Source organism: Pleurodeles waltl, chromosome 10 (genome assembly GCF_031143425.1).
Source record: "Pleurodeles waltl isolate 20211129_DDA chromosome 10, aPleWal1.hap1.20221129, whole genome shotgun sequence".
NCBI classification, from domain to species: Eukaryota; Metazoa; Chordata; class Amphibia; order Caudata; family Salamandridae; genus Pleurodeles; species Pleurodeles waltl.
Genome location: NC_090449.1, coordinates 788,533,299 through 788,559,259, shown reverse-complemented (window position 1 = coordinate 788,559,259; position 25,961 = coordinate 788,533,299). Strand labels below are relative to the sequence as shown.

General features: G+C 42.9%; 1 protein-coding gene across 4 annotated transcripts in view; it reads right to left on the bottom strand.

The window, feature by feature from the left end:
• Nucleotides 1-18,155: 18,155 nt before the first annotated feature.
• Nucleotides 18,156-25,961, bottom strand: part of SNX10 (sorting nexin 10) — a 217,341-nt gene continuing 209,535 nt past the window's right edge. For all 4 annotated transcript variants that reach the window (XM_069211415.1, XM_069211419.1, XM_069211417.1 and 1 more), the window contains 2 exons: nucleotides 20,277-20,489; nucleotides 18,156-19,902 (listed from right to left, as the gene is read on the bottom strand). In XM_069211415.1, coding sequence (XP_069067516.1) covers nucleotides 19,785-19,902; nucleotides 20,277-20,489 — 331 coding nt within the window. In that variant the 3' untranslated portion in view covers nucleotides 18,156-19,784. The remainder of the gene's footprint in view (nucleotides 19,903-20,276; nucleotides 20,490-25,961) is intronic.

Genomic DNA, 25,961 nt, shown 5'->3' with positions numbered 1-25,961 from the left:
CTTGGCTACATTTAGCTACAGTGGCACCAGAAATATGGACAATCAGAGGCCAAGCGTCAAGTACAATGCGAGAAGAGATATTGCCTACTGCTACAAGCTTCCAGTCCCTTAGCGGAGTGAGTCATATCACATAAAGTGAGCTCTGAGGGTACTAATGTGCCATAGTTTGTGGTCTGGCTGGTGTGCAAGGGAAATGCACCTTTTCTACGTGGTCACCCTCTATATTTGGTCTTTTGCTAGACCATACATTTTTGCTGACTTTAGATCTTTATGCACATTAACTCTGCTAGCCAGTGGTAAACTGCCTGTCCTCAACCTTTAATAAGGGTGAAATGGCATACTCCTAATTGGCATATTTAACTTGCCTATAAGTCCCTAGTATATGGTACAAAGTGTAAGCAGAGCTTGGGTGTTAAATACTACAATGGTCTGCAGCACATACTGCACAATCAAATGCAGTGACATTACAAACGTGGCTTAAGGCCTATCAGTATAACCTGACTGTAGCAGTGTTAAAACTTAAATTTGACCTTTCAAAGAAAAAACACTTTTCAAAGGTAAAAACTTTCCATATATGACCTCAGTGTTCAGAGGTGACTCCTCTGAAATCCCCACATTTTGAAAGGTGGGGACTATGGGCATTCTTTTTGACACTATAGTGTCAAAGTCTGCTTGGGTATCAAATCCTTCTTAATGTATCTGCAGAGTTTAAATATATCCCCTGGGGCACACTTGAAAGGAGAAAGAACAGAAGGCCAAAGTAAATCTTGTGGATCCAATGTATGGTTGCTGAAGGACTGATTTTGTCTTACTAGACGTTTGTCTCTGGGTTTATTGTGGGTACAGTACCTACCTCAAACTGAATTTTAGAGTTAGATGTGAGAGGACACTAGGATTACTATACTACACTCTCCACACACAACTCCAGCTCTTAAAGTCCAAATGTGGCCAAAGAGTTTCACCATGTTGAAAATGTCCAAAGTCAACCGGGAGGTCCCTGGGAACTTTTACCCTCGAGGTTAGAGTGTGCCCTGGAATCATTCCAAAGCTAGTGCTAGGCATAAATGTGACACCTACATCAGAATATCTCCTGGACCTGCAGAAGATCAGAAGAGGGTTGGACCTGCTGCCTGTAACCTGAGAGGAGCCTTGAAGTACTGGACCTGCTCCCTCCTGAACCCACAACAAAGACGTGGACTCCATGAGTCCTTAGGCTACCTCCTGTTCAAGCTACAGGGAACAACAAGCAACATGCATGAGGCCTTTTACTGGAAGCACCCAGCTGACAAGTGGCAACTGGACCTGAACTGGACCCTGCCACTGGGCTCTGCTGACACCCTGTGAGTATCTAAGTACTTCACCTGAGGTCCCAGGGGCTTTAGAAGTGTATTACTTTAAAGGAGTGTGACGTAAAAGGAAAAAGTCAGAAGGTAAAATCTTTGACCAAGACGAACCTGGTTGATTTATCCAACCCTCACTCTATTGTGGTCATCCTCAAACTGCACCCCAGACCTAGTCTACAGAGACCATTGACTAAAATTGGCACTTTGTGCTTTTTAGCGCTATTTCTACTTAAAACTTTAAAAGGTCATATCTCCAGTCCCCCTTAATGGATTCACTCCATTTTGGTGTATTTTGGTGATTACCTCTTACTCTAGCTTTCTAATACAGTTTGGGAGCTTTTTTGATTTCCATTTTGAGTTTATTATTGTTATGGGTCTGCATAAATACTTTACACATTGGCCTAAGTTAAGCCTGTCTGTTCTGTGCCACAGCTACCTGGGAGTTCAGCTTAGGAAATTTAGTGCCTTTTAGGGTTCACCCTAACAAGGGTGGGTGTGATTAATCCTTGGGTTGAGTAGTCCCCCCTCACAAATAATAATCTACGTTTTTACAAATATTTTTGTATAAGGTATTGCTAGGGTCAATAACTTACATTATGATTGATCATAATAGGACCCACTATTAACAATTATTCAGCCAATAAATCAGCCATTCTAAAAAAACATGGTTTATTTTTTTACCCAACTAATTCACACATCATTATTTTACCCCATTAGAGTTAAGGATGCAAGTCCCCAGTAGTTATAGTGGCTTGACTACAAGAGACCCTGACTGAATGAAAGTAGCTTTTGGTACAAGACAATAGAACTCTCATACTCAAGGACCTTTCCAACCCCCTCCTTTCCAAGTGGCAACAACACTGGCAAATTGGACGCTTGTTACCCTTGGTGCAGCAGGTGCAGTGGCACTGGGACCCAAAACCCTGGGAGGCCCATTGAACCCTGATAACTGCTGTACTTTATTACCCCAAGAGCAGTCAAAGGGGCCATATTCCTTGCTTGAGCCAGGGTCCATTGCATCATTACTATACTTCTGCTGGCAGTGCATCCTGGGTGCAAGGGATTGCCAAGACAAGGGTTAGTGTGAGTTGACATAGGCAGTGCTGAGTCACAGCAAAGCGTAAAAAAGAAAACTCTGGTTATCAAAGGCTGCAAAATGCTGAGCCATACTCCGAGCAGAGAGATACTTTAAAAAATTTGAATGCACTAAATTCAGTTTTAATGTATCACTGTTTGCCTAAACTTTCTAAAGAAAAGCAAGGACAAGATCTGCCAGCTAGTTTGTCTAAGTAGCTTTGTGGTGTCCTCGAAACAACACATCAAACCAATAAAAAAAAATAACAAACATAAATTAATTCAGTACTTGTATACATTTTTTTATAATTACCTCACATAGTAAAGTCATAGTCAATGATGTATAACAAGGTCATGGTCAGAGAGCAAACTGACAATAACCGAGTCAGAATGAGCCAGCAAGTGGCTTTTGCTAAATGCTCCAGTGTTTGCAGCAACTGTAGAAGGAAAAGCACGAAGAAGCAGCTTCTGCATAATTTGGTAGGAGCGGGAATGTGTTCAAAACGCATGCGCATATCTACAAAATGGCACGTGTGCTTTTTTTGCTTTCTATTTGTTGGTCCAAGATGGATCAGTATAAGTAAATTTAAAACAAAGAAGTATCTCAAAAGAGTTTTTTTTTCTTACAAAACAGCGCAAATTGGCTTAAGAAAATACATAAAAAGATTAAGTGTGTTGCAGGTGGGGGGGTGAAACAACAAAGTGGGTTGGGAAGAAGAAATACAAGCGAGAGAACACAGGGTGAAAAAAAAGGAAAATGGAGCTCAAGGGCTGGAGAGAAGCACAGAGGTGATAGGGGACAACAAGGACTGTGGGTGGGGGGAAAAGAAGCACATGGACTAAAGATAGCAACATGATGTAGGAGATCAAAGCTCAAGCTCACACAGGAGATAGCAAGAAAAGACATGGAGTGCTTAAGGAAAAATAAAAAAATAATTGCTTAATCATGAGCAGTGGATGCATAAAAGCCAGCTAATTAATGGAGGGATCTCCATGGGAGGGACAAAGAGAAGACTGAAATGCTAGGACATGAAATGTCAATGACTATGAAGCAGACATATGAGAGCGCCAGTAATGCCAACTAATGGTAAGCAATGAGCAGGATGCAAGCTCCTGTGTGTTCTTGTTAAGTTCACAATATATCTTTTGCAATAAAATAGCTGTGCTGTCAAGCAGGTTCGACTTAAAAAGACAAACAGTCTGAGGTGAAAGGGCTTGGTGAAAGCAAGGATAGCAGTATATCAGTGCCACAAACCACGTGGTGCAGCAGGGTAGAAAACACGACGTGCAGATGAAGGGGTGATGTGGAGGGCGGAAGGAACGAAGTGAGCTCTGCTGAAAAACAAAAATGTCAGTGCTTCACAAGCAGCAAGATCTGTGTTGATAGACAGCTTGAAGATTCACAAAGCCACAGCTGCTGGAAGACGACAATGACACTGCTTTTATGGTGCTTGGTTATAGACTGAAACTCCCTGCTAATGTGACTATACAGTCTGACACTGAGCAGAGAATAGTTCTAATCACTGCTTCAGGCATCTTCTTCCGCTCCAGGTGTATCAACACCCTATTTCAATGGCGCTGACACAGGAAGGGACTGAAACAGAAAAACACGGACAATGAAACAGAAAACATTTTAGGACAGGGAGACATCAGCACTGGAGAGACAAAGGCATTGGTTCAAGTGGACACCAATGCTGGAATATGGTGATGTTGACACTGGATAGCGAGATAGATGCTTACAGTGCAACAGGACATCACTAAAAAAAGGACAGAGATACAAATATCTGGACAGGGAGAGAATGATAGTGGAACATGGAGAAAGAGAAGAAAGACACTAACAGTGGGACAAAAACACTAGCATTAGGATAGAGAGGCACTGGCACTGGGGAGGATTGGCACCAATGCAAGAAACCATGCTGATAGTGGAGAGGGAAACCTCCACAGTGGAACAAGGCAATACTGAAATACGGACAGAGGCACATGAATACTGTGACAGGAAGACACTGAAATAAGTAGACACCAACAAGGGAACAGAAAAAAAAATTAGGAAAAGAAAACACCAGCACCAGAACAGGAAGACTTCAACAATGGAACAGGTAGACACCGAGCCTGAAAAATCATTGATACGGACACAGGCAGGGCGATTAGCCCAGTGGAATAAAATTACACCTAAATATACACAGACAGATGAGTACTGTTACAGGCAGTCAGAGAAAATGCACAGGCTCATACAGGTACGGTATAGTAGCTAAGCTAATGACCATGGAATCCAAGCACCGGAGTTCTAATCCTGGCATTGGATTTGACTGAAAACTGAGTGAAACATAAAATTTAAAATATATGTGAAATGTAATTATGAATTTACAAATGATGTGCATTGCTCTGTTGCTACCCAGCTAGGTTTGCACTAAATACGATACCAACACATACTAGGCCAGGTACAAACCAAAAGAGAAAGACCCAGGAACACAAAGACATTAGGACAGGAAACAAGAACACTGGAAGACAGCAATGCATTATGCTTTTTGGAGAGGCCAGCAGATGGACAAGGTGGCACTGACATAAGGACAGAGATACATTTCCAGACATAAACGTGTGGTCCTCACAGCCGCAATGGAGGGACATAGCCAGGCTCATCACATGAGTTAAGAATTGCCATCTCCAACTGTTACATGTTGTCCTTGACAAAACTACCATTTGGGCGATCTCTCGCTCACTTCACAAGGGTATTTAAAATGGCCTTAGTCGATAACAGTATTTCTACCATAAATAAATTATATTTATTAGCAGAGAGCATATCTCGAAAGCCATGAACCGCTGGCTGCCTTGGACGATACTAAGGGAACATCAATGTACCGTTCCGACTACAATCCTCGAGCACCTCCCTCTGAACAGAAGCGTAAAACACGGCGAGGAAAGCAGCTAACTTGCACGAAAAGCACAGCTTTCTTCTATAACCTGCGCCCAGGCATCCTAGATCACTAAACCGTGTCTTAAACGAACAGAAAATGCTCTCAATTTATAAAATAGATTGATAAACAGAGAGCGGTTTTAGAGAGCGAGAAAGAGTGCAACTCTACAAAGAATTAAATACCTGTGCTCGGAAATGATGTTATTTCCCTTGTCAGAAGGTTTGTTGTAACTCTTCATTCAAATGCATTATTCATAAGAAGGCAAGGCTTCTTTCAATTTATTGGTCGTGCTTCAGTCCGAGGAAGGAAGCGGGTGTGACGCATTGTAACAAAGGTTCAGCATGCATGGACAAAAGCTAATATTCTGACAACAGTCATCAGAAAAGAGCAGTAATGTTCGCTAAAAGGTTAAGGCAAACCATGGTTTTGCAATCACAAGAAATAGGCAAGAATAAAGCAAAATGATTTGACACGTCTTCACATCAATACAGAACTCATCAGTTCCAAAAAATGAAATGCAACGTGTACTAAAGTACTACAGAATCAGCATGGCAAGCAAAATCTGGGCAAGCAAAAACAGCGCGTGGCCCAGCTGTGGTTTCAGAGCCGAAAACTCGCTGGTCCCGCTCCTTGCCTCGTTATGCATTTCTAATGACTTGGCCACCATAATTCACCCACACCACGTAGAAAGGACATTGCCCGTCAGGGAAAAGTGACCTCTTTCTTTGACCCGGATGCCTGAATAAGGTGTTAGAGAACAACCTCATCCCATCACGCAGCAAACCAAGTGCAGCATCTACAGATGATTCGGTCTGAAGTGAAAGCGAGGCGAGGTGTCCACTATCACGCACTATAATCTACCAAAAAAATGGCTAGCAGTAAGAACATGGCCCTTGGCAGAGGCCCACATCCATTGGCCGTGCCTCTTTGTTACCCCTTTATTTGCCTTCTTTGAATCATGTCATACCCTGATTTCTTGGCAGTGACATGCTGGGAGGACCCCCAACAAGTCTCAATCCCTTGCCCTGATTGCCACTAGTGATCCTTCACCTAGTACATGGTATGCATAGTGTGTAGTTTGCGGGTGCATAAAACAAACCCCTGAGCTCCACGGTAGATCAAAAAGCTGGTCATGCTATGGGAGGGGGGTAGATCCGGGGGGGGGGGGGGGGGGGGGGGGGCAGGTGTAAGCATTCGGAATTCGTTCATCTCTTTTCCTTCATCAGGAGGTGTTGTGGACAACCGTCCAAAGGATGTTCGTCCTTTTCCCAAGATCTAATATTTCTCCCCAATATCTTTAGTGGTTCGAATGGCTCGTCTCCTTGAAGCTGCCATGATCCAGTGCACCTGGTGAGGGGCGCGCTTGTCGTCTCTTCCTCGGGATTCATTAAAGGAACTACCTCAAGCCAGCCGAGACCTGCTGCCGGTGCTCCTTACCTTGCAAACTTTCTGAAAGTTCTTCTAAATGTCCTGCCTCTAACCCGGTGACATTGCAGACTACGAGGATGAACAAGAATCCCCGGCAATCTTTAAAGATTTGTTTGAGCACATTCTTACCACGTCGAATTTATGACGACATCATACTTCAGAGGCCAATTCATAGAAATGGCAAGGTATTTTAAGCTTACCCAAGCTGCTTGTGCCTATGATTTGCATAGTATGACTATTTTTTTTAAATTCATAAACAGAGAAACACACGTGGGAAACGAAATCTAGTGTATTAGATGTATGCCTGCTATCGCCTCATCACCAGCACTAAATCTGAGCCAGTGCTGACCACAGGGGTCATTTATAAGGCCAGTGCTAAGCATTTTTCTGCTTTTGCTGTGGTGGTATGTGCTGTCTCGGGTAACTGCTTTGTGCGCCCAGCGACACTTACATGAATGAACGCAGCAGTTCACAGTAAGAACACTTTAACAACTGCTGGCACCGCTGCGTTGCCACACAAGGTTGAACAGGAGTAGCTGTGTCTCCCAGGTCGCACCGAGCAGCCACGCCGCCTAAGCCCCCCGCCCCAACCCGCTCAGGGGCTCAGGATAGCTCTCCATGACCGTCCCACGGCGGCGACTGTCAAGCGGCAGAAGTCACCTGCGGAAGCGTTTGCCCCTCCCCGAATAAAGCGGCTGTGTTTTCAACCAAAAGTGGCAACTGCAATGTACTGCTTAACAGCATACTCAAATGGTGAGTTACTCAGTTGTTGATTGCACAACTTGTCTGCTGCCGTGAGACAGGGTGGTTACTCGATTTATTTTTCTACTTTGGGGTAAAAGTAAATGAGAAAAAAAACAGTCAACATGTATCACGTTCCTGTCATGCTGAGGGCAGTGCTTAATCTGTGCTTGTTGTTTCTGGTGCTGAGCACCGGCACTTATTTGTGAGGGCCGGGGCTTATTCTTCTGCCTCAGGCATTTGCTGCGAGCAAAAGACACATATGGGAAAGACGGAAGAAGGAAAAACTCAAAAGCGTCATAAAGGGAGAAAGTAAAAAGTTGCAGGATGAGCTGAAGGGGCAGGGGTGGCCGTAAATGGATTGAAGAGGTCCGAGGTGGCTTCAAGATTACGCTGCCTCAGTATTCAGTGCTGACAGATTTAATTACAGCAGCCTCGTGTTTAAGAGAAGGGCTTTCAGCACCGGCACCTCTTTATTTACAAATTAAGCACTGGTTGAGGGAGGAATGTTTTACACAGAAATTCGCTGAAAATCTGATTGTTTTAGCTTCCACACTACACCGACTACATTCATAAGGCCCTGGCTCTCATCCTCTAGACTCCCTTCTCCGTCCTGTTGCACTTTGACGCTACATCTGAACAAGAGCTACCTCCACTCTACTTAAATCCTTCATCATCTCCTCTTAACATTAGTAGCAGAACTGCTGTTTGAACTCTGTTTATTCTTTGATAAGATGAATCTGACATTGTGTGTACATTGTTGACTACTGTTACCTATTCTGTGTAAGAGAATCCTTATATTGCACTGCTGGGTCTTGTACAGCATGCTTTCACCCTTTGGTTCAAAGCACTCTACAAAATGTGTGAATAGTAATAATGTCATAGTGTTCAGAAGTTGCAGGGCTCAAATGCTGTGGTTCCTCTTCAGAGCATTTTCGTAATGTGCTAAATATAATAATGGCACTGAGTAGTAGAAAACATCTACACATTGTTAGATGGGGTCTTTGCTTGGCAGCCAGGTTACCCTCTGTCCAAGCAAGGACCCTCACTCTAGTCAGGGTAAGTCACACACAATCCAATTATCCTGTGCCCACCCTCTGCTAGCTTGGCACTGAGCAGTCAGGCTTAATTTAGAAAGCAATGTGTAAAGTATTTGTGCAATAAATCATGCAATAACACAGAAATACACCACACAGTGTTTAGAAAAATATATAATATTTATCTGGTTAAATGCAGGTCAAAACGATCAAGATTTGATAAGTACACGTTGAAACATCACTTTAGAGAATGATAAAAAGAGTTTTTGAGAGCTTTGTGCTTGCAAGAGCAACAAATGTCTCTTGCAAGCACAAAGTATCTGGTTTGCATCTAAATTATCTGCAAGGGGCCGCAGAGGAGATGCGTGGAAAACGGAGAGGTAGGCATCAGTTTCTCCGGGCACACACAGGCGATGCGTTGATATTTTTCCACTAAATCAGGGCCTTGCATCGATTTCCGGCGCAAAGACTTGGATCCTCTTTGGTTTGCGTGGTATTTGGACGCCCCGGGGACGATGCAGAGAAATCCTGGGCGTGCAGGACGAAGTCACAGGAGCTGGGTCGATCCGGTGGGCGATGCAGGAAAATTTCTGTTGCATGGCAGGCGCGTCAATTCTTCTCACAGGAAGTCGGGCTGTGTCATTCCGGGTCAGCTATGTGTCGATCCAGTGGGCCAATCTCCTCTCGGGGAGCCAGGCTGCGTTGTTTCAGTTCGGCGTGCACTGATTTTCTCACTGCGATGCAGGCTGTGCATCAAATTTTCACAGAACAAGGAGTTCTTTGCAGGATGACGTCTTTTTGGCCCCAAGACTTCAAGGAACAGGAGGCAAGCTCTATCCAAGCCCTCGGAGAGCACTTCTCAGCAGAGGGCAGAAAGGCAGTAGAACAGCAAGGCAGTAGAACAGCAGGGCAGCAGTCCTTTGCCGAAAAGCAGTCAGGTGAGTCCTTTGGGCAGCCAGGCAGTTTCTCTTGGCAGGTTGCAGGTTGCAGGTTCTGGTTCAGAGTTTCTTCAACAGTAGTAACTTGTCCAGAAGTGTCTGAGCTAGTAGGGTCAGAGGCCCTGTTTAAATACCCAAATGTGCTTTTGAAGTGGGGCAGACTACAAGGAGTGGCTTAGAAGTGCACAAGGTCCCATTTCAGTTCCATCCTGTCTGCCAGAGTCTCAGTAGGGGGTTTGGCAGTCCATTGTGTGAGGGCAGGCCACTGTCCTTTGACATGTAAGTGTCAGGCCCTCCACCCTCCCAGCCCAGGAAGACCCATTCAGTATGTGGAGGTGTGCCGGTGTGGCTGAGCATCCTGTGTTTGGGGTTATCTGAGTGAAATGCACAAGGGAGCTGTTAACTAGCCCAGCCAGGCGTGGATTGTAAGGCACAGAAGGATTTAGGTGCAGAGAAATGCTCACTTTCTAAAAGTGCCATTTCTAGAATAGTAATATTAAATCCAACTAAACCATTAAGCAGGATTTTCTATTACCTTTCTGGCCATACTAAATATGACCTTGTTACTCCTTTCAGATCAGAATCTACCACTCAAACAGTATATGAGGGTAGCCCTAATGCTATCCTATGAAAGAAGCAGGCCTCACAGCAGTGTAAAACGAATTTAGGAGTTTTACACTACCAGGACATATAGAACACATATGTTAATGTCCTGCCTTTTACCTCCATAGCACCCTACCCTATGGGCTACTTAGGGTCTACCTTAGGGGTGACATATGTAGAAAAGGGGGAGTTTAGGGCTTGGCAATTACTTTTAAATGCCAAGTCGAAGTGGCAATGAAACTGCACACAGGCCTTGCAGTGGCAGGCGTGAGGCCTGGTTAGGGGCTACTTATGTGGGTGGCACAACCAGTGCTGCAGGCCCACTAGTACTATTTAATTTACAGGCCCTGGGCACATGTAGTGCACTTTGCTAGGGACTTACAAGTAAATTAAATACGCCAATTGGATATAAGCCAATGTCACCATGTTTTAGGGTAAGAGCATATGCACTTTAGCACTGATTAGCAGTGCTAAAGTGAGCAGAGTCCTAAAGACAGCAAAAATTAGGTCAGAAAAAGAGGAGGAAGGCAAACGTTTGGGGTGGCCCTGAAGAAAGGCCATTTCCAACACACATGTAATCACTTTCTCTCCTCACACAAAATACCTCAGTTGCCCTCATTGTTGGATGCAGGCCATTGTAAACTGCAAGCACCGCTAAGGACTAGGATGGTTATATGAGTCATAGGGGAAAACCCCAGTGGACTGAGGACGGAGGGAGGGTTTAGAGGTGGGAGGTCAGAGGAAGAATCAGCTATCTGTGGTGGTAAGCAGCCCTGAGAGAACATACATCCACTGCTTATGTATGTAATTTCCACTAATTCCCTGCACAAATCCTCCTGGAAAAAGTAAAGCTTGCTTGCTACAAAACCCACTATGGGGCAGTATAAAGCACAGAGCTGCTGTTAGCTCCTGGCCCATCAAGCCACACTGCACCTACTACCAGAATTTCTGCTGCTGTTCCACTCAAAGTTCATTGTGCATGGTGTGAGTACTGGATGCAGGAAATAAAGAAAAAAACACATCTCGTTGTCTAGTCTCCTGCGATTCTAGTCCCTTACATGGAACTAAAGTTAATAGCAGAGATATGTAAAGGAAAGCACACACCATGAGTCACAGTGATAACCTAAGCTGCAGTGCAAAACAATTCCTAGTTAAAGTGGCCTGCCCAAAGATCACATATTTGGTCCAGGTGGATTCAGTATAAGCAATTGCCCAGATAAATATCTGGTGTTTATCCGTCTTTCTACATCACATGTTCTAAATGCAGTTTTAATTGAACATCTTTAAGACTATGTTAAAAAGAAAAGGAAACTATTTCAGAATGGAATGGTAGCAGAAGAGATGAAGGATTGCAATAGTGCAGTAATTTTAGTAATGCACTTTTCCAATGAGTGACTTCCAATCACTGTCACGAAGGAGAAAAGTGTGGGTTCTGGCACTTATTCAATTACAAGTTAGGTTCTGCCTACTACTGCATATTATCCGCAGAATTGAAAATCATCAGTCCTAAATTAAGGTACATATGCAAAATCACCTTTTTTCTATTTTGTGCACCACAGTCAAAACGTTTTCCATGTGAAAAATCCCTTCGCCTACATCAACAAAACTATTGAGTATCCATGCTCTTTTCAGCCGTTGTTGTGCCAGATGTGCTTAACACACAATTTTAGGAGTAAAACTGAGCGTTCAGTTAGGGTGAGAAATGAATTGCAAATGTTAGTGAATACCAAGTTCTGAATTTGTATGCTTTCTCGCCATTTGCATTGGTGTTCCCCTAGCAATGTCCATGTTCTCACCTTTAATCCACAAGAGAGCGGCTTAGTGAGGTGGAATTGGACACCTGCATTAAATATTCCCCAATATTACATGGTGTACTTTCCTCAGTATTGCTCTTTGTGTCTGTATAAATCTCTGGACCCTGGTAAGTTGAACTGGGGTTTCGGGACACAGATAACTCCTCCTGAGTGCGTACCTGTCACTGAGGAACACAGAAGGGCCACCACCATAGTTTCCCCAAAGGCCTTGCAAACAAAATACAGCTACAGCGATAAATTATTGGCAGATGTTAATAAATAGCCACTTTGTACATACACCTAGAAGAACAAAAAAGTTAGGAATTTGAACCACAGTTTTAGACTTTAGTCAGCCAATGTACACAATGCTTATTGCATGAGGATGTAGGAAGGACTCAACACCTCACCGGTGACTTCTCCATGTGGAGTCAATTCAATTTTCCCTATCCTGTGTGTGGTAATGTGTATCCGTGCACAATTTGCTGGAAGCAGGGGGTTTAATATTGCACACTTAGGGGCTGATTCTAACCCCGGCGGTCTTTGACCGCCGGGGCGAGGGTCGGCGGGAGCACCGCCGACAGGCCGGCGGTGCCCCGCAGGGCATTCTGACCGCGGCGCTTTGGCCGCGGTCAGAAAGGGTAAACCGGCGGTCTCCCGCCGGTTTACCGCTGCCCTCAGAATCCCCCATGGCGGCGCAGCTTGCTGCGCCGCCATGGGGGATTCTGACCCCCCCCTACCGCCATCCTGTTCATGGCGGGAAAGCCGCCATGAACAGGATGGCGGTAGGGAGGGTCGCGGGGCCCCTGGGGGCCCCTGCCGTGCCCATGCCAATGGCATGGGCACGGCAGGGGCCCCCGTAAGAGGGCCCCACAAGGTATTTCAGTGTCTGCCTTGCAGACACTGAAATACGCAACGGGTGCTACTGCACCCGTCGCACCTTCCCACTCCGCCGGCTCGATTACGAGCCGGCATCCTCGTGGGAAGGGAGTTTTTCCCTGGGCTGGCGGGCGGTCTTTTGGAGACCGCCCGCCAGCCCAGGGAAAAACTCATAATACCCTCCGCGGTCTTCTGACCGCGGAGCGGTATTATGGGGGCGGAATTCTGGCCGCCCGCCAGAATTAGAATCACCCCCTTAGTCTGGCACTGATCTGAACTAAAAAGCAGAGATTGAGATCGACTTTCTGGTACTGACTCAAGTGGTTAGGCAGATGTAACAGCTATCTTGCCTTGAATAAACCAAGACATAATTAATTGCGGTAGGCCAGCCTGCTCTGTTTAGAAAACTTAACTTGTCTCACAAGTAATGGCATAAGGACGGCTGGAATATCAACTTAGCAGAGTTGAATTCACTAAATGGCACTTTTGACAGGATGATGAACATGGAGGACTAAAGTCATGTGGTCAGCATATTCCTCTGCTGTCAATGCCACACGCTTGACTGACTGAAGAAAATAGAGCCGATGTCACCAGAGCTAAATCCAGGCTGGACTATTGCACTACTTTCTGGAAGACACCAAAAAGTCATAAGGGGGCTTCTGAGCATTCAGAGCTACGTAGGGCGAATTGTTATTGGGTCTCATTGTCGAGACCTAACCCTTCAAATGTACCAATGGCGAGCCACATTAAATGCTGCATTCGATTCCGTACCTTGGTAATGATATTTAAGATACTCCAACACATTGTGCGTGCTCACTGCCAAGCGAAAATCCAGCCCTGTGTCCCAAATAGAACCATATCTTCATGAAAAGGGTGGCTTGATCAATCAAGAGGGTTACATTGTTGGTGGGGTGGGAGGTGGTGATAAACTCAAAGTAACTGAAGTCAGATGTTGGGATGAACTTCCCTTGGATGCCTGTAGCTCTGCTCGGTTTCAAAGGCTGAAAACTCAGTTACTCCAATTCTGGATGTGCTGTTTTTGATGACCACTTCGTGTACAACATTGGATACCTTCAGGATTGGTGTGTCATTCAAATGTTATTTGAGTTGGACCACCAGAAATGGAATCTGGCTGGTGCATCTTATGTCTGTCTGTCTGTCTGTCTGTCTCTCTCTCTCTCTATATATATATATATATATATATATATATAAGACTTGGTACAAGTAGAACTTCACTTGCTGTCTGTTTGCAATAGTGAGTGTGGTATGTTTCCATACTATGCTACCCTGCCAAGAAGTTTTTCTACTGAAGATCTCATATTTTTCAGTTGACATGCTGAAATATCTAGAATCATACAGTGTTCAAGGCACCAGCTGAACTTCCATAAATTCTGCTTAAGAAAGTCGATGATAATATTTGAGTACTGTTTCTCCTTTCTTGCCTAGTCTCGTTTCTTTGGGGGGCGTGTGGTGTATCAGATCTAAAACTGATACTGATGTATCAGATCTAAAACTGTGGTGTATCAGATCTAAAACAGATCTAAAACTGATACTGTATCAGATCTAAAACTGAAGAAAGATGATCAAATTACAGTTTGCATTGGCCAGTCATGTGAATGAAGTAAAATGTCCCATTCCTGGTTGACAAGGGAGCAACCTCATTACTCCTGACTGACCAGGAACTTGCCAGTCTACCCGAATGCACTCTACTCCAGACATCCGGCAGAAAGATTCTGATTATACTGCTCTGCTAAGTAGGATATCAACTAAATGTGCAGTCTGCACCCGCCAGTACTGAAACATTCTATAAGCACATGCTACAGTATCGCCAGTAGAGGGTCAGCTTTAGGACCACACCGTGTGTCAGTGGACCGGGCACCGAGCTCGAGGAGTGCTGCATTTTGAAATACCTTATGGGATTAAAATCAGTTCCTTGCGTGCCCAGCACTTTTTAGGCAGTAATAAAAATATTAGGATAATGCTGGTGATTAATGTGTCTCCTGGAGATATCTGAGTTTCGTCTAGTTGCAGTTTCGACTGACCATAATATTAATAATATTGCACAGAGGGTTAACGTGCATGCTGCAAAGCACATGTAACGTGCAGATCACATAATTGTATTTTATGTAGATAAATCATTGTGTTACTGCTCTTGTCATAAAAATACTTTTGTTGCAATTCATAACTCACAATCCTACTATAGCACAGTGGGCTATAAACGGGCATCAAATAGCTGCATACAAACTGCAAGATATAGGTTTAGAACATTATGTCCCCACCCCTTCTCCACCCCCCCAGTCTTTTGTTGCTAAAAGTGGTTTGGGTGGAAATACATTCTTATTAGTAAAGCCAATCCCCACTACTGTGTTACGTTATAAATCCTGAATTTGCTCTTCTCAAAACCAAGCACTCTTAAAATATACTGCCTTCTAGTATGAATAACATGTGACATCTACTCCTTGTCGTCCTCATTGTCTAATGTAACATTTCCTGTACATCGATTTACACACTAGTATGATTTGTTGACTCTGTATAATGTGTGTGATATCAGGTTTCCTAGAAGTCTACATTGGTATGAGTAGCACTATAAAAGAAATTAAATAAGTATGAGAGAGGGGTTATGGGGAGATTAGGGCCCCCTTGGAGAGTGGTAATGAGGGACTCTGTGAAGGTCATTGAAAGAGATCATTAGGGGGCATCAACAACGATTACTGAAGAGGGCGCCACCAGCATTAAAGCAGGTCCTGCTCCAGTGGGGCAAAGCTCGGTGAGTTAAACAGTCCGAAGTCGCCAATGTTGTGCTTGGTCTACTCTATAGATCTAGCACACAATATATGCAGTCAAGGAACGCAAACTTTTCGAGGGGTGAGCATGAACAGTTCTCTATGTTTACTTATCAGAAAGAATACATTCAAATGATGTTAATGTTTCTTTAGACTGCAGTTGTTCTGGAAGGAGATAGAATGGCATGAAAATTAGTCTACAGTCTCACATTATTTATTTGCGGAATGGCCAACACATGACTTAATTCATGTCTGTTCCGTGTAGAGTTGCGTTCACCCATTTCGTTTTTGTAAGCAGTGCTTCAATAATTTGTGTGTGAGAACTACTGGGCTCGAAATGCGATAATGCAACTGTAATGGTAGTAAAATAAGAAAGTATAAGAACCTGCTAGTAAGAGTATCAACAGAAAGGGAAAATATTCTTATACGTTCTTCTGCCTTAAAACAGACGAACTGCTTTTTCTCTTTAATTGTAAAATGTTTTTTGTCCTACAAGCCTTCAGACAAAAGTAGAAGCTTGGTACCCAGAACATTTGCCAACATCCGCTAAAGATAATATTTCTGTAGCAGCGCAAACACATTCAGAATGTGGGAGCAAATGAACAGCACCACACTTGGCAAGAAGACCACGTAGCTCTGGGATCTGCTACTTTTGTCTGGAAGCAGAGGCGGGGCTTATTTTCCGAAGACTGTCGAAAATCAAGAACTACAGCATTCCACGGGATCCAAGAAAATTGTACAACGCCGGTACCTGCTGCCCACCAGGTTTGTGTATTTTTTTCCTTCTAGAATTGTATCTGAAATAGGTATTGTTGTACTTTGAAGAAACGCAGCAGGCACTCTGTGTGTTGTGTAAACGTTGCATGTTCAGAAAAAGCTGGCAAATATAGCAATGCATGGTTTTAGCTCTTTTCCAAGAATCCACAGTCGTGTGTTTAAAAACCAAATAAATCTTTAAACTGCGCGCAATGACAATATATTCATAACAAAAACACACTACCTCATTTTAAATATAGCAAGACGATGCACTGAATTACACATTTTTTAACATAGCAACACTTGATCCACTTGTTTTCTGGTTAGCACCATGAGCACTTTGTGGGCAAGTAAAAGGTAAGAGGCCCGCTAGGTACTGACACAGGAGCCGAAGAGACTAGATTTATAGTGTTTAGCTTTTTCCTCACTTTCCAATAAAAACATTTACTGTGTGTGTCTGCTATAAATGGAGAACAACTGGTATTTCCCAACCCCCTGCCCCCGCCACCCAAACTTAATTATTAGCTCTTGGAAGTGTTTTGCCAAGTGAATAGTTGAAGTCAGTTTTACATTGCATAAGAACATTATCTGGCTAGCATCTCTAATGCTTTAGAAGGAGCAAAAACATTTCGATCGCAGCAACTTTCACTATTTGGCAAAGTAAAAAAACAACCGTGATTGTTTAGTACAAATAAAATGCAATACACGTCACTTCCAACCAGTAGGTTCTCGGGATTATGCCTGAACCTTGCTCGGTTCTCGAAGTCTCATTCAGTTCTGTTGATATGCCTAATTTACTGTTCAGCTCCATGGAAAACGCTCAGTGTACAGCTAGACATATACTGCACCACCTCTTGTAGTTGCACGCAGTTTTAAACGGAAAAAAAAAACTTTATGTGTAAATTTGCTTAGATATGGAATAGATGGAGCATCATTATTATACATTAACACCGATTATAATCTGATCGTTCACATGCTCCCTCTTTAGAAATGTACAATAGCACTGCATTACTTTCCTTAAAAAAATAAGCCCGGGCTTGGTATGTCCCAGTGGGCCGCTCAAAACGTCCTGTTGTAGCAGGTTGATTAATATCGTTATGAGAAATAGTGTATGAGGGAATTATCTCGGAATACATTTTACTTAAAAAAAAGAGGCAACTTGTCTGACAATTTTCTTGTGGCGAAAAGGAAAAGGTTTTCAAATACAAATCAATGAATTGTACAAACCTGGATCCAGGAAACATGCTGAAAGTGAAACTAAACGACTCGTCACTGTGGCTTTGACACATTAAGAGGTTTCCCCACACATAGGAGCTACATGGACAGCATCAGAAACAGTGTTTGAAGCAATTGTCTTCTAAAAAGGAGCTAAAATGTTTCAATGAACACGGGGTGTCGTGATCACCAGAACTATTTTAAGGATGCCACTGTCTTGCGATCTTCACCTCAGTATACCAGGCTTTTCTCGCCCACAGGTTACTAAAGCCTCAGAGACAACACATTTTATTAAACACAATTCCAAATCCAATTGTTTTTGGTTTGGTGGCAGATGTATGAAGGGCATTTACTCAAGGTATGGTGCAGCATAAAACCACTGCTATCGGTATGATATTGAAAACGTAAAGTAGACATGGCTTGCTTCTCTGGTCTGAGCAGGCTTGCCACCTACAGGTAGGAGCATGAGAGTTAGATGTACATTCTCTTGCTTTGTGTGAGGAAGTGCATTTTAGATGCAGTCATTGCATAAGTGCATAACATGCTTTTCCAGACAGCCGCTTAAAATGCCCTTCGCTAAAATTATTCCTACCGCTAGAAAAACTATCTTTAATTGCAGACAAACTTATATGAACGAATAGACCGGCACACACTAGCACTGTACAAAAAAATACCATTTATTTTTTAACTAATGTACATATCAAAAAATACTTAACGCTGAAATTAAGCAGTACTGCGGTAAATGCTTGGAGTGGTTGGATGCAAAAGACGTCTGAGTGAAAACATCTTTTGAAGCAGCAGTTAAGAAAATGCACATATAACCACATGGCAAGGCACATCACTTTAGGCTACTTAATACCCCTCCATTCCACGCCCACCCCCAACATCACTCCATTTAAGATCTGTTGTATTTTGTTTTGACAACAGTGATACCTATTTTCAGTCACATTAACTTAAGCTCAGTGCACAGTGAAATGAGTGTGTGCGAAGCACTTTAAAAAAAAAAAAAAAAAAAAAAACAATATTTGCAATTTCATCCCTTCTCAGGCAATCCAACACTAATCTGTTGTTTCACTTAGCATTGTGTACTACATTCAGCTATGCAAGTATAGGTCCAGTGTTTTATATATAACTTGATATGAGGTCATCCCACTTATAAGACATCTCATTACTTGCATACATGGGGCTGGTTTTGAGGCGCAGGGGGATAGTGATCCCACAATTTGCAGAAGCAAGGAATGTGCAGTAAGAATCCAGATGTACTGGCTACACAACCAACAATGGAACCAACTAAAACACCGACAGTGTCTTTACGCACAGCTAAATAATAGAAATCAAACTGGTTTTTTTGGGGGTAGAAACCATATCTTTTGCAATAAAAGATGGGGCGCAAAGCAGCAGGCTGGTTCCTTCACTGCAATCAATGCATGCTTTGAATGAGGGTGAATTTAAGATTATTGTGCTGCACTTCATTCCAAGGCCATTCTTACTGGCTGTGTTTTCCAAAGGGCAATTTTTAAGAATGCTAACTTCATGTGACTGATGCAAGTGCCCATGGAATTTTAAACATTTTACATTATGTGGGGAGCTAGGATTCTACTTAGCGCATCTCAAAATACTTTCTCAAAGGCACCTGTGGCTGAAATGCGCCTACATCGAAATTCAGTCGATTTCTCCTCATCAGACGGGAAAGGTTCACACGTTACAAAGGCAACAGACACTTTTTTCAGGCCCTCAAAAGCCAGTCACCACAGCAGTAAGTCATTTACTGTAACATCAAACACCTGGTCTTAGAATTGTGATCCCTCCTCCTGTGACAATGACTGGAATATTCATAGTGGGTCAATTTTAAGGTAGCTGCTTGGAGGCCTCACACTTCACATTGCACAACAATTTGTTCCTTCCAAAAATATGAAAAACAAGCCCAATATTTGCATATACACACAGACGAACACACACACAAAAAGACGTGATATTATACCTCGATATTGCATTACCAAAAAAGAGGTACGGAAACATGAAAAACTAGTACAGCGTGGTATTTCACCTCGATCTTACATTCGGCAAAGGAGATAAGGTTCCGCCAGGCTGTCTGGACATCCTTATTACAAAGTGTTCCGGCTGAAAGCCTGTAGTGCAAACATGAGCCAAATATATAACCTAACCTATTCTAGAGTGTACTGTAACGAGCAAAACGAACCAGCGAGAAACTAAATCATTTTGCAATGGCTTTTTGTTTTTTTTTTCTAGCAAACAGTTCACCACTCCGGACTGCTTTTGTCTCCTCATGACTGATTTACTGGGGCGGGGAGGCTGAAATTATTCTTCAATTCTTCGTGACCTTTGTCTGAGCTGCGTCCCTGGGAAATGCTGTCATCGCCGTGCCCGAGCCCGGAGGATGAACTGCAGAATGGAGGGGAAAAAAAGGAAATTGGTTTTCACAACACACTCAAAGCCTGAGTAGCAGAGGAGAACTTTAATTATCTTTAGTCACAAAGACAGGAAATTTGGACTTTTAATTAGCCATTTGGAATGAAGTTGGCTATTTTTTTAGCTCGATAATTTAAACGCAAATAATTCAAGTCTGACTAAACGAAATGCACGTAATCAGAATGCAGATAATTGAATTTCCACGGCATTCATTAATTCGGTGTGGAGGTGTGTGAAGAACTCGGTGATGAGCTGTCACAGCTCAATAAAATCCCAGTCAATTAATTTTTTCATTACCCCAACATATCTGCACAATGTGATGGCATGTACATGGCTTCATGCAGTACCTTTCCGAATCGGAATCCGAATAATTCTTTATTGCGTCTTCCCCGTTTTCTGCAGGAAACCGTCGATTCGCGGAGGCGAACTTCCGAATGGCGTCGGCGACTGTATATTTGGTGTGCCCGGATACGCAGGCCTCGATGTCGTCGGTGCTCAGCTGGCTTTGAAGGAACAGATGGAGCCTGCTGTCCGAGAGAAGCAGTGAGCTCTGCAGGACCCTTCAAGGGAAATGGCAGCTTTTAAGTAAGACGCAGGTACAAGCCACAACTTTGTAGCACACTTGCAGTTTTGAGTAGGTACCGAAATTAGCTATTTTTAACAATCACATTTATACTTGTGGCTAACACTGAGCAACTGATTGTTTATTATAAGCAATGCATTAGCAATCACCAAGCTACAGAGGGAATAGTTCAGTCCCAGTTCAAATAATGAAATTATTTTTAAAAAAGCACAAAAAAAAAAAAAAAAGTGGTGCATTAGGAAATTGTTCAGTCATTTCAATTTAGCACTAGTCCAAGCCAAATGAAACACACATTTACAAAAAACAGACCGATGAATAGAGAACGTCTGAATATGTGCGATATCTCAAAAATGTGCAGTCCAATAAAGGCCAATGTTTTAACTCTTCGTGCTCTTGTCTCGTGTTTTTACTCCCTCATGCCTCCATGTGTACTCCGGGAACAGGTCGTCTTGTAAGATCAATTTGTCAAAGCACTTCCTTCGTGGTACTCATTTACAGGATTTTAGGGACTTCATCAATCAGGGGAGCACGTACAGTAACTGAACACAAACTAGGAGAGCTTGGCAGCTTAACCCATCAGCTGCACAGATCTGAGTGGGACTTACATGGTCAGCGGTTGGGGAATCCCCTTAACATTACATTCTTCAGAGGTGCTGTAAAGGTGGGTAGCAGTAGCTAATATCAACACTCATAGAAGATTCTCTTGGCAGAGTACACTTACGTAGGAGATGCTATGAACTCACATTATGTGATATTGATATACAACTTGTCGATCAATCTATCATCCTTCAGAAAATGACCGTGTAGCTTGAACTGAAGTGGAATACAAACTCGTGTGTTTGGAAGAGATAGACGTCATTGCATGCAATATTCTAAACGATGAAGCTACTGCAACCTCTTTTCAATTTAAAACCCTACTTTCTACATCCATCCTTACCACATACCTCATCCCAAAGCCCTTCCTTCGACTTCTCATAAACTTGTGAAATGTTTGTTTGCAGAGTGCACTATCAGCCTCGAGGATTTCCTGGCATTAAGCAGATGTGTAGGCTTGCGTTTACACTGTGTCAGTAAAACATTACTTTCAAACATTGTTTATAAAGACTTATTAAGGATGCTCTTTTGTACATAGCATATTGATAGCTGCAGCAAAGCCATGCGTGATGATCTTAATGATCACATCCAAACAGCAGTGCATCCAGCAATTATTTTAAGCCAAAGTCGATCCTACATTGAATCAAGATAGGAAAATTGTAGGGTCTACACTGAATGATGTGGAATCTGGGGAAATGTAATTCTAGCTAGTATGCCAAACTTACCTCTATCATCTACACAACTGCATAAGTGGACCAGCCATACAATTCTAGAAATAAGGCATTAATAGTCATTGAAAGTCTATTCCTGGCTACAATTGGCAGAAAATAAATTTAAGTCTGGGTAACAAAGTTTTTAGGTCTTGCCCGCAGATAGATTCAGTTGTCTATGGTTGAAAGACCCAATGTGGACAATACCAACACTTGGGCTTTGGGTCAGACAACTGCTTAACATTGGAAGGACTTTTTTTTAACCAATCTCATATGTTTGTTTCTTATTTGATGGCATTTCTTCCACTTAATGTGTTTGTCCTTCCCCTAGAGCATAGCTTCTTTACCGTCCTTTTGATTGGATGACTTGTATCCTTCCACTAGTTCATTCGGAAAATACATTTTTATTTTGATATTTGCACTCCATGGGAGTGCATGTGCTTTATTGCTCCAAGATTTTCCTGTGTGTACTACTTCTCCCTTTACCCCCAGCCTTCCCTTCATTCTCCATGTGGCTTTCCACACCAGCTCTTTGTTGCATCCTTCACCCCTCCCGCTCAGCTTTTTTATTTTATAACTCCCCAGCCGCTCTGTTGCTTCTTGTCCCTCCCTGCTTACAGCTGCAGCTCATCAGCGAGTTTACTTGCTCCCCATACCTTTTTTTCCAAGGGCTTATGACTGCAATTTTGTTCCCATGCCACTTCTTCTTTTGGAAAATGTGCTTTCACATACCATTTATTTTTAACAGTTTACTGCTCCAAATGCATCTGCCATCCTAGAACAATACATAAAAAAAAAGGGGTCACAGCATCATGATGTTTGCGTAGTCATGACCCTTATGTGTACATACACGATGATGCTTCCCAACATGACACTTTTTTGCCAATGCTGTTCAGCACAGACAACCAATTTGTTTTCATTTTTCTGCATCATTTTTTTCATATTCAGCATCTTTTAAAACATTTGCAAAGGCAATGCGTTAGCACTGGCACACCTTCCAGGCGAAACCTACTGACTTTGCCAATGCTTGTTATAAACGAATGTCTGCCCGTTTCCGTTTGGGGCGCTTAACGCTGATGTCCTTAATAAGTAGTTGGGGATGAACTGCTACTTTTGATATATCTCCAGTATGTTGTGGTGGCTCGGAAACTGTTGAACATTTTATGTTATTTTGCCCTGCTTATTCCTCTCCTCGGTAGAAATGGATTAGCAGAAACTGTTGAGAAATGGGCTTGAAAAAATGTTGTACAGCGATAAGGGTTTTAAAAAGTCATAGTTCCAATTATTTAATTCTTGCAGTTAGCAAGTTTTTAGTGGCAGCATGGCATATACGCAACTGTTTTTTAAATAAGATTTTATGATGGAGTACTAGGTGGAAGTATTTAGACATGAGAAGTTTAAGATTCTACGTATTTACTAGTTTCATCTTTATAACTGTATAGGTTTAATTATTATTATTTTTTTATTTTAAATTGCACTGTGATGCTTTGATGGTTATTTGACCGAATAAAGATTGTCTTTGATTTGACTAATGTGTGCTATTTACACGGCCTGTTGGAGTGCAGAGAACCATCTCGGTAAGCACAGGGTCGCCTGCTGGCTAAGATTTTCCCTACATGGGAATGTGGAAACGATGCTTACTTTGAATTGGTGTTTACAGGTGAGGCCCAGTACTTCTCATTTTTGGGGACGGGACTTATTTTTCATTGGTGAGACTATGTCCCAGAACAAAAGAGAAAGGCAGAAAAGGGGGAAGTATGAGGAAGAAAAAGATGAAAAAAAGAGAGAAACAGGGGTGAAAAAGAACCTACAGCAGTGATTTACAGTGGCAGGGAGTGCAGATTGTTGGACAAAAAAAGAGGCATGGGATCGAACGAAGGCTTGACAGCATTGGTATTCAGTATTCCAGACATTCAGCACAGACACCTGCGTGCTTCTGAGAAAAACTTTGAGCCAAAGGTACGTATTTTACAAATGAAGCATGGTATGGTTTGGAGATGAAACAATCCTCAACTTCTGTGCAAGGGAAGTCAGAGGCTAGAGGTGCTAGCATTGGGAGGGTTCCACATTGTTGCGTCTGGTGATTACATCCAAGTCTGTTTCCAGTGTCTGTGCCGTGGTGTATTTGTAGCCATGTCCATACTTTTTTAAATCAATCTCTCACAGCCTCTTGTATATCTTCTGGCCACAGCGTCAGATTCTGTGTCTCTTTCATCCAACGTCTCTGGTACCCTCCCCCAGTTTCTTAGTGTCTGCCAGTTGCAGTATGGAAAGCTTGTGCTGTTGATGCACACAAGTCATTGTCTGACTGATTGCTAAGGAGGTGATTTGGAGGGGAAGCTTTGCTGTCTATATCATCAATATGGAATGTGATGGCAGTTTTTTAGTGAAAGAGTGGCTTACCCAAGGTAGGAGAGCCCTGAGATCCAGGAAAGGAGGGGTGATATGCAGATTGGCACGCTCAAGGCCATCTGCTGTCCCATCCAAGCCAGAAGACAGAATGATCAGTTGTAAGAGGTGATGAAAGGAAGGTGATGATAGCAAGAGAACTGTAAAACAGCAGGAACTGGGACGCTAGCACAGTCGGTTGTTAGATGGTGTGTGAGATGTGCAGATGTGGATCATGTTCTGTAAGTGGGAATTTGCCAAGACGCGGTGTTTGTACAGGAAGATGTGTGGGGGTGAGAGGTGGGCTAGCAGGTGGCAATGTGGCTTACCCAGGTGATAAGCAACAGGGTCGTAGGACCTTTTCCTTCTAGGCCAAATTTTAAAACGCGTTGCCAATCACTTGACCAGTCGTCTGTATTCCTTGGAGAGCTCATTAAAGGAGGGATTCCGCAAAGGTCACGTGACTTCATCTACATCCCTAACAATAGGTGTCACTTTCTAGCATGGTGGTGCTGCTGCTAGAAGGGTGGAAGAAGTAGTCACAATGAAGCAACGACCTCTCACATTGGGAGAACAGACCATGTTTGTGAATTACCTCAGCCTCATTTCATAAAAAAGACCCGTACAAAACTTCCTGACTCGCTGTTCTGTACTGAGTGGGGCGCCTATTGTGCCGCGCTCAGTACTGATTGCCCCATGGACCTCAAAGTCCCAGAATCAAAGAGCTACGTCTCCTGAATATGGAAAGCCTCGATTAGCCTAAACATCTCCTATGGAACACATTTCCCTGAGTGCATTCTTTCTCACCCAGTGCATCAAGCCACACAGGACTACATGCCACAGAATGCACTGCTCTTCATTCAGTACAGGTGCCCCAAAAGAGAACCTGTCTCAGAATGGGCATTGTCTTGCTCAGAAGCAGATCCTCTTCTTACCCTATCACCTTCAGCCTCAGGTCAAAACGTGAAAGAGGCTGTCTTAACGAGTAGAGAACGCCATCTACCACCATCCATATGAGCCAATATACAGACACACAATTTTACCCATCACGCTTTGAATTTAAGGACCCTGGTGATAAGGCTCACTTCAAAGCTGTAGACTCAAAATTAAAAAAAATTAAAAAAATTAAAAAAAACGGGCTGCATCTCATTTATTCAGAAAATCTACCGAAGTGCTTCAATTTAGATGTTATACAAACGTAACTAGTCTCACTGGTGCCCTCGAGGTCCTTATAGTTCGAAAGAAACAAAAACGTGATCGTCTAGAGGGCAGCAAAAAATTAGGTGCACTTTACTACAGAAACTTCACGTATATTATATAACCAATGTGACCCTTTCTATCCATTTATGTTTGTCTGCTCTCGAGAACCTCCAAATAGCAAATTTCGGGGGAGTTTTTTGTCTCGTTTTCCAGTCTCGACTGAAAGGTGTCGAAATCTAACGAGAATCAGTAACTAGGTAGCGCATTAACCAGAGCTTCATTTTAGGGTTAGGCAACCATCCTTACAACTCCCTTGCTTCAACTCGACTCACCAAATTATTTCCTTCAAACGTAAAAGTAAAATAAATAAATAATAATGTAGAAAATAGCTAAGAGCACTTATTGAAGCTAGTAAAAACATGGTACACGTAGAATAACTAAGTTCTAGCAGACCTAGTGCAGTTCTAGCTGAGACTGTACAGGCAGGAGTTAATGAAGGAAAATCTGGGGCACAGGATGAAACGGAGAGTAAGACAACCAAGGGATGCAAAGTTAAT